This window comes from Planococcus citri, chromosome 4, assembly GCF_950023065.1.
Source record: "Planococcus citri chromosome 4, ihPlaCitr1.1, whole genome shotgun sequence".
Classification (NCBI taxonomy): Eukaryota; Metazoa; Arthropoda; class Insecta; order Hemiptera; family Pseudococcidae; genus Planococcus; species Planococcus citri.
Genome location: NC_088680.1, coordinates 18,674,297 through 18,683,767, shown reverse-complemented (window position 1 = coordinate 18,683,767; position 9,471 = coordinate 18,674,297). Strand labels below are relative to the sequence as shown.

General features: G+C 34.9%; 1 protein-coding gene across 1 annotated transcript; it reads right to left on the bottom strand.

Moving 5' to 3' along the window:
- Positions 1–6,243: 6,243 nt before the first annotated feature.
- Positions 6,244–8,717, bottom strand: LOC135843666 (uncharacterized). The gene is made up of 2 exons (XM_065361623.1): positions 8,432–8,717; positions 6,244–8,325 (listed from the first exon to the last, which is right to left on the bottom strand). Exons 1-2 carry the CDS (start codon positions 8,442–8,444, stop codon positions 6,272–6,274), a joined length of 2,067 nt encoding a protein of 688 aa, XP_065217695.1. The 5' UTR covers positions 8,445–8,717; the 3' UTR covers positions 6,244–6,271.
- Positions 8,718–9,471: the final 754 nt, after the last annotated feature.

Here is a 9,471-nt window from a genome sequence, read left to right as displayed (position 1 = left end):
CAAAAAATTTTTGATAGAAATTTTAGTTTTTTTTCTCCAAAATTGTAACCTATTTTAGGTCGTATGGTGTTTTTTGAAAGATTCAAAAAATGATTTATGTATAAAAGCGTTCATTTGTTTTAAATAAGGTTGATTAAGTAGGTACCGCAAATACATATTTTATTAAGCCTAAATATTTAACATGTTTGCACTTTAAAATCGATAGGTAGGCAATATGCATAAATCACTGAGCATTACTTATGGATGGATCATTTTCTTGCAAATAATACATTTTCATATGTACTTTCGGGTATAGAGCTTTGAATTCACCATTTGGATAGTCAATACTCCATCTGCAGTTCTTCTTATTATCTCCTATCGCTGCTTTCAATTCAGCGTCACTCAGCTCAAAAATATACACGTTTCGGTGGTAATATTCGGAATAATACTTCTCAGATTCGGTCAAATAAAATATCTTATCTAAAAGCTGACATTGAATGACGGGTTCGTACCAACTATATCCGATCAGGCGATCAACCTTAGAAAAAAAGGTCTCGTGCGATATAGAAAATTTTTGCTCAGAGTAATCGAAGATATTTCGGATTCTGTATTATAATGAACCTTCGCAAAACATTGACAGATTTCTATTAATTTATTCGTTTTCAAAGTAGCAATCTGTTGGTCATCTCCTCTCCAGATACGTCGTACTGAAACCAGTTCGTAAGCTCAAAAATTAATGAACCGACTTAATATTATTCACAATGAAGGTTGAAATTCGTAGTCAAGGCTATTCCAATCCAACGGACAAACGCATTTTTGAACCGGAGGGATATGAAAATTGAAACAGTGTTTGAAAATATCATACAACATTCGACCAAACTGCGAGTGCTGGGTATCCTTTTTATATTTTTAGTCAGTTTTTACGTAATTCACCTATTATGACGTTTTTTAGCTCAACTTGCAAGTTAAAAAACGAAAGGGGCTACAATTAATGGTTTTTAATTTCAAAAAATCGCAATGAAATAAAGTAAAAAATGCGGAAATGAGTACCTACTACGTCGAAAAATGAACTAATTTTGTTATGATAATTTTTTTTCTTACTCTAAAATTTAAAAAGTTTTTGGGAACTTGAAAATTTTTGATTTGTTAAAAATTTTTATTAAATTGGCAATTTTCGAGTTCCAAAACCATAACAAAATTTGTAGTAGCAGGTATTCATTTCCGCTTTTATTTTTTTTATCGCGATTTTTTTAAATTAAAAATGATCTGTATCCCCTTCAATTTGCAAGTAAGGCAAAAAGTCATGGCAGGCAATTTTGTTCATTTTTCGCAAGTACGTACTACCGACCCACATGGCCAAAATTGGATTTTTCTCATAATTTAATCTGCGTTTCAAGGGAACAGCCAATGTAGGTTAGGGAGAATCCCCTCTCCCCTCCAATGAAAAAGTAAGTAAATGACCAAATTCAGCAGAACCCTTCACTTTGAGCTGAAAGTCACTCAGAAAACATTTTAGCCCCGGAAGTACCCGTGAAGATGGGAAATGGACTCTCATAGAGAGGACAGTCTAGAAAAAATCGTGTTTTTTCACTCCTGTCGCTACCCAACCTGCTGGCTGCTTATGTATTCGTGTTTTGAAAATTTGTATTCTATTAAAAAAAAGAAGAAGAAAAAACAATACATATTTCGCATCGAAAGGTATGATTTTTGAAACAGGGGAAATATTTTGGAACGGAGGGGGTGCCAATTTTTGGACCATTATTGCCAATTGTCACCAGTGCGTTTCAAAATTTTCTCCCCAGTTTCTGGAATGATACTCAAATTTATCCAAAAATAAGCGATTTGCGAATTTTCTACTGTTCAGTAGAATCCTTAAAGTCCTAACGAGGGAACCTCTTGAGGTGTCACACTCCGATTTGAACGGGACCGCGATTTTTGAAAATAGCATAGTCTAAAACCCCCAAAACCAAATTTTCAGCTGCCCAAGTTCATTTTTCGATTTTTGGCGAACGTTTGAAAATTCAAAATTGACTGTTTCTGGCGATTTATGCACTTTTTAAAAAATACGTACTTACTTGATCAGTAAAAATGGTCAAAATAAATCCCAAAACTAATATCAATTACCCAAATCCAAATTTTACAATTTGCAGGCGTTCGCGTTCTGGAGCCTCCTGCGCGATTTTTCAATTTCTCCAGAATTTTGAATTGGCTCCAAAAAAGGCGTGAATACGAAATTGGGCAGCTAAAAATCGAGTTGTGTATTACACTCGACCTATTTAGTTTATTCACATTTGAGCAGATTTTGAGAGTGACACCTCAAAAGTGGTTTTTTGACCAGCTTTTTTCAAAATTGAAAAATCAAAAAATCAAAAGTTTCACGTTTGCGTGGAAATTTTCAAAATTCACGCGAATCGCTGTATTTTGTCCATAACTAACCCCCCAAATCCCAATTTCACCATTTCCAGCCATTCTGGAGCCTCCAGCGCGATTTTCAATTTCTCCAGAAGGCGTGAATATGCATTTGGACAGCTAAAAATCGAGTTGTGTATTATACTCGACTTGTTTAACGAGTTTAATATCCACATATATGAGCCGATTTTGGTAGCTGACACCTCAAGAGTGGTTTTTCGACCAGCTTTTTTCATAATAAAAATCTCCTAAGTACTTATTAAAATTTCTGAAAAACTCTGAGGACACCTTGAAGACTTGATTTCATGGGGCGGGGTGGGGGAGTTAATTGTGGGTAAGTTTGACGACTTTGACCCAGTACGAAAACACTTTTTGTCGATTGGACTGTAGACTACTTCAGGTAAGCAGTTGAAAATGAATACTCACCGGGTACTCCACGTTCGCTTATGTACTGATTTTTGATTTCGTCAAAATTACGGATGTTTGCTTTTTCGTTCAAAGTACATTGTCCGGGACCTATTACATTATCAGATTGTACTCCAGATATGAAATGAATTCCAAACGCAATACACGCACAAAATAATGTTTTCAAATTCATGATTATTGAAGAAGATTTCGAGTCTTTCCAAGTCTTGTGTTCGCTGCCAATACCAACTCGGTATAAAAACTGTATAGGAACATATGCGAGGACATGTACATGGTCAAATTTCTGTAGGTACCTACACTTGCACGCTAATGAACAAATGGCAAGTGAACAAATTAGCTCGTTTTTAGTAATTTGTGTGCTCGACTTCGGTTTTCAGAAGTCATTCAAAAATTAATACTTGTCTTGTTGTACTTTGTGAATTACTCGTATGAATGTAAGAAACTGAAAAATGTGAAAATGCGCATTTATACATATGTTTTTCATTACGTATCCACTTCAGTTTTTCACTTTAATTGTTTCAATACCTATTTACTTTTTTACCTTCAAGGTGACAGAAGTCTTATCCACTAGAATACTCAGTCTGTTTCTTAGACATTTTTCGAATCCGTAAGTACCTACTTAGTAACTTGGTCACTCAAAAAGTAATCGCGAGTACGACCCTGAGAGCAGGGTGGAGGTACAAACCCGATCCTGTTCATGAAAGATCCCGATTACATTTTCAGTGAATCCGAACAGAAACAGAATCCGATCCCTTAAACCATGAACCTGATCCCTATATCTTCCCAATCATTATTCGGGATCTTTCAGATTCAAGGTCTGAACTGCTGGAAATGAATAGTTTTTTTTTTGAAAATCGTTTCAAAATAATTTGAATAGTTCCTAAAACATTAATATCTGGGCATCATTGGAACCACGGAATGCGCAATTTTTCGAATTGTTGTGGCTTTTGAAAGTTGAATTGAAGGGTGGTTCTAAATCCTAAATAAGATTTGAAAAATTGAGAAAAAATTGAAAGTATTTAGTCCGGCATATGACAATAGGAGTAATTGCACCCCCCCGGCCGATCCTCCGGGACAATATTTTTCTTAAAGGGGACATCCTAAGGAACATTTTAAAGCAAACTTGCCAAAAAAAAAAGTTGGCCTTACTTACAAAATGGCGGCCATTTTGATTGACAGTTCAGCCGAAATCGCAGATTTTGCGTTTTAATATAGGACTTGCACAAACTTTTTCAAACTTTACAGAGGTAGATCGAAAGATCATGCAAAAATTTATCACCTGCCAAAATTTCAAGTGCTAAAGTGCGTTTTTCGATTTTTGGTGAATTTTTGAAAATCGAATTTAGGCCAAAAATGAGGAAAAAAATTAAAAATTTACCAAATTGACCAAAACAGCTGAAATTTGGGATACACCCTATTTTCGACATGCCAAATCGATTGGAAACGGTTTCAACTCGTTTTGAGCAGTTCTGGAGCCTCCAGCAGATTTTTGAAACTCGAAATTCCCACAAAATTCCATCAAATTGGAGTTGTAAAGCTAAAATTTATTCTAAAAACTAATTTCAATACGCTACGAAATACTGCAGGTGAATTTCAAGTCGTTTTGGATCCTCCAGCGACTTTTTGAAAATTCCTGAAGCCTCCAGTAGATTTTTGAAACTTGAAATTTCCCCAACATTAATTTATCAAATGGAGTTGGCCAGCTGAAATTTACTTCGCAGACGACATGGTGGTTTCAAATGGTTTTGAAGCTTCCAGCTACTTTTAGGAAATTTCAATTTTCCAAAAAAACGTCATACAACCTTTCAAAAAGTCGCTGGAGGCTCCAAAACGACTTGAAATTCACCAGCAGTCAACTTCGTAGCGTATTGAAATTACCATAGTTTGCATGAATGAATTTCGACTCTCCATCTTAGTTTGATGATATTTTGGGGAAATTTCAAGTTTCAAAAATCTACTGGAGGCTCCAGTAATTTTCAAAAAAGTCGTTGGATGCTCTAAAATGACTTGAAATCCACCAGAAGTCGTTTTCAGAAGGTGTTAAAATTGGAGTGTAGAGTAAATTTCAGCTTTCCATCTCCATTTGTTGAGAAAATTTCAAGTTTCAAAAATCTGCTGGAGGCTTCAGGAATTTTCAAAAAGTCGCTGGAGGATCCAAAACGAATTGAAATTCACCAGCAGTCAACTTCGTAGTGTATCGAAATTAGTTTGCAAAATGAATTTCGACTCTCCATCTTAGTTTGATGATATTTTGGGGAAATTTCAAGTTTCAAAAATCTACTGGAGGCTTCAGGAATTTTCAAAAAGTCGCTGGAGGATCCAAAACGACTTGAAATTCACCTGCAGTATTTCGTAGCGTATTGAAATTAGTTTTTAGAATAAATTTTAGCTTTACAACTCCAATTTGATGGAATTTTGTGGGAATTTCGAGTTTCAAAAATCTGCTGGAGGCTCCAGAACTGCTCAAAACGAGTTGAAACCGTTTCCAATCGATTTGGCATGTCGAAAATAGGGTGTATCCCAAATTTCAGCTTTTTTGGTCAATTTGGTAAATTTTTAATTTTTTTCCTCATTTTTGGCCTAAATTCGATTTTCAAAAATTCACCAAAAATCGAAAAACGCACTTTAGCACTTGAAATTTTGGCAGGTGATGAATTTTTGCATGATCTTTCGATCTACCTCTGTAAAGTTTGAAAAATTTTGTGCAATTCCTATATTAAAACGCAAAATCTGCGATTTCGGCTGACCTGTCAATCAAAATGGCCGCCATTTTGTAAGTAAGGCCAACTTTTTTTTTTGGCAAGTTTGCTTTAAAATGTTCCTTAGGATGTCCCCTTTAAGAAAAATATTGTCCCGGAGGATCGGCCGGGGGGGTGCAATTACTCCTATTGTCATATGCCGACTAATTGGTAAGCTGTGAAATGGATCTGATAGGTATCTATAAAAATTGAGGGTTTGAAATTTTTCGCTTGTTTATTTTTTTCTACATATTTTTTTTTTTTTTTTTTTTTTAAAGGACGAGTGCGATCTTTTTTATACAGAACAAGTTGAAATTTCAGATGTAAATACTTTAAGGGTAAAATTTGAAATTTTTTGGACATGATCTGTTCATAATTTTACGACCCCCAAAGGCAAAGAAACTATTCTGCATCCACGTGACTTTGAGTTGGGTACACTACCTAGATCTTGTAAAAACGCAAATGGTATAGCATAGCTCAAAATTCCATTTTAGGTAATTTTAATGTAAAACTAAAAATTCTATTTCATGGGGGAAAATCCAAAAAAAAAAACTGCTTTCCATAAAATAGAACTTCTACCAATTGTTTTTGTTTAAACTTTTCCTGTTACTTTTCAAGGCCATTATCAAGAATCCTTTCGAACTCAATAACAGCAGTCTAAAAATCCTTCACAAATGAGCAAAAAAACACAAAAATTTGACTAAAATTTAATATCATTATTACGTATTGTGAAGCGTTTGTTCATTAAATACTGTAGCTAAAGCACGTACACTGTTCTTATAAGAGACAAATACTTGAATAAGTTTGCACCATTTCATCCCATGGTTTCTGAAAAACCTACCATAGGCTGCTTTCTCCTCACCCGTGGCCATCTTACCATTAACGTCTGGTTTAATTTGCAGCACCACCCCCTGATGTTTATACGTCAGCAAAATATCCGTCGGTTGATCCGATACAATAAATTGAAACAGAGGATCGCCATTGATCAAGGCATACTTGAACAAAGATATCATCACGTTTTCATTTTGCTTTATAATCGTCTCATTCAAAGCGTTCAATCGATTGATCCTTGTAAAAGTAGGTATTATGTTCAGCAGATTCTTCACAGAAGCTTCAAACTGACTGCAGACGATTTGATTATCTGTAGTGGACCTTTTAAACGTTATACCCAAGTTTTCAAATAGAGCTACATTCTCAGGAGTGATTTCCACACCTAATTTACTCAAATGGTAATTGGATAATTGAACAGTGACTGCTGATCTCACTTCGTAACTGGGCATTTGGATCATAACGTTGTACTGATCTGATTTAGAGTACGTGTTGTTCAGACTCAGGTATCCATACATGCATAAGAACTTGAACACCACGTCTACTGTGGAAAGTAAAGAGATATCTTTGTTTTCAGCGAAGTTCTTGGCCGTTTGAGCTATACCTTCGAAATCCAATAACGTGTATTTCAAATTACGAAACTCATCGATCGTGTAATGTTTCTTGGTGAGCAACGAGCAAAGAGCGTTATCGAATGAAGGGATATAGAGTAATTTACCTATCAACGGTTCTATCAGTTCTTTATCTCTCCAAAAGATCTCAAAATCTCTGGAATTTATGTAATGAGCGACAGACCAAGGATTGGCGATATTCGTGTTGGAATTTGCGCCACTTCTGTAGCCACCGTACCATCGATGGATTCTTTCTTGTTTTTTAGTCTGGAACTTGAAGTAGCTGCTGAGTAAGCCTACCTCTCTGCTTTGGAAACCGTAAAAATTGAATATCGGATCGTCGAAGAAACACCTTTCGTGCATGAATTGCGAATCAAAAGATGTTTCAGAATTTTGTCTGAGGATTCCGGTTAATATACCTTTGGCCATGTGAGGATTACTTGTTAAGGTTATCTTGATGAAATCTTGGTAAAACTGCACAGTTGTTTGTTTATCCGGATACTTTGTATCGAGTAGAACTTTGTATAATAAAGTCAGGTACTCGTCTACTAAAATATAAACGTCTCTTTTAAAATACCCTTTTAATACTTGACTGAGAAACGTTACACTGTGTAGTAATTCTTCTTCGGTGGATTTCATTCTGAGATGCCTTTTAAACTTGGATCTATCAAAAGTTGCAAACTTATCGCCACTGTCGCTCCCCTCTGAACTGATTTCACTAATATCGGTTTGCTTCAAAATATACCTGAAGGGACGATAAATTCGTCTTATGAGTTTCCTAAATTCTTCGATGAAATCTTGGTGGTTTCTTTTCTTCAAACCTCGAAGATCTAAAAATATGACAGGATGTTTTCCAAGATACTTTTGAAATACAGTGTGATTTTTGCTAATGAGTAATTTATTCTTCAACGTAGCTATCGAACCGTTGGCCAAGATTATTTCACCTTCTTTGAATAATTTATAATTTTGGGTATCTTCAACGGGTGTAATTTTTTTACCATTTTCGTAAACTTGTATTTCTAAAAATGTTTTAATCATGTCTAGGTTAACCGTTTTGCCCCATTTTCGAGGACATACGAGTAGAGTTAGTTTGTAGGGATCTTTTAAAATCTCTTGAATGAGTAAACTTTTATCTATGAATACTCTGCTTAGAGATACTAATTCTTTGTAATTTGATGTTATTGCGATTGGTTCTTCGATGGTGTCGTGTAATCCTTGATTTATGGCTAAAACGGTTTCTTGACAGTTTATGTAATTTGAGTGGAGTGAACAAATTGAGTAGAATGTGATGAGGAAGGGTATCATTTTAGCGGAAAAACCAGCAGTCCACGAATCTAGAATGTTCAAAATATTTTTCAGTATACGAGTACCTACTCACTTCATTTATCAAATCTTACAAATATTAATCGATTGTTTTTTACGGAGGAAATAGGTACTCACCATGATCACACATGCTGATTTGAGATTTTGTGTGTGCTAATTTTTTAAAAACATCTGCATCACGTAGGCAGTTTCATTTTAATTATAGCTCCCGAAAATTAAACAATTACTATTTTCAATGACCATGAACGTGAAATAGGTTTAACCGCAACCAAAAAAAGAAATAACATAAACAGAAAGTATGGAAGATGAAACACGTCAAATGAGTTTCTTCATAAGACACGTTCATTATGAAGTAGGTACATAGTTTAACTATCATAGATCATGCACAAATTACTTAATCTTTTTAATGATGAATGAGAGATAAAAAATTCAATTCTCAACATTTCATTTCCAATACCTACCTTCCGATATTAAAAATATTCAACCAAGTACCTACTTCAAATCATACATAGGTACTTACTTATATAAAATGAAAAAAAGTTTACTTTTGTGGCCATTAACTGCAATTTTAAAACATGGAACTGTGATTCTCTTAAAATTTCAATTTTAGAAATGAAACGTGAATAGGCTGAGCAAGCTGTGAAACGATCGGGCGAACGCTTCGAAAATTTACCATTCACGAAACTGAACTTTGTCATTCTTCACATGAGATTGATACGTTCATTTTTCAGACGTTAATATTACCTAAATAAGTACCTAATTTTAAAAATTGAAAAGAATTGTCCGAAGTAAGAGCCGGTATAACCGTATGAATAAAAAGGTACATGGCATGCCTGAAATCGTCTAATTTAAACTTGAAACATCGACGTCGAAAAACATGAACGACAGGTAGGTACCTATTGTTAAAAATACCTCTTGGTGACAGTTTCATCAGAAGTCACCAAGTGAGTTTTCGACTATTTTTCCGGTGAATTTAAGGTGAAAAAATCACGAGAATTTCCTATAATGACCCTAGAAATTGTTTTCAAATATGTGGTGACACATTGGTGAATTCTGGTGACTTCTATAAAGTCACCAGAGTATAAAATATGACTTTTCCATGTTCTGGTGAATCCTGATGACTTCTGGTAAATCAGTCACCAAGATTATTCAGAAGT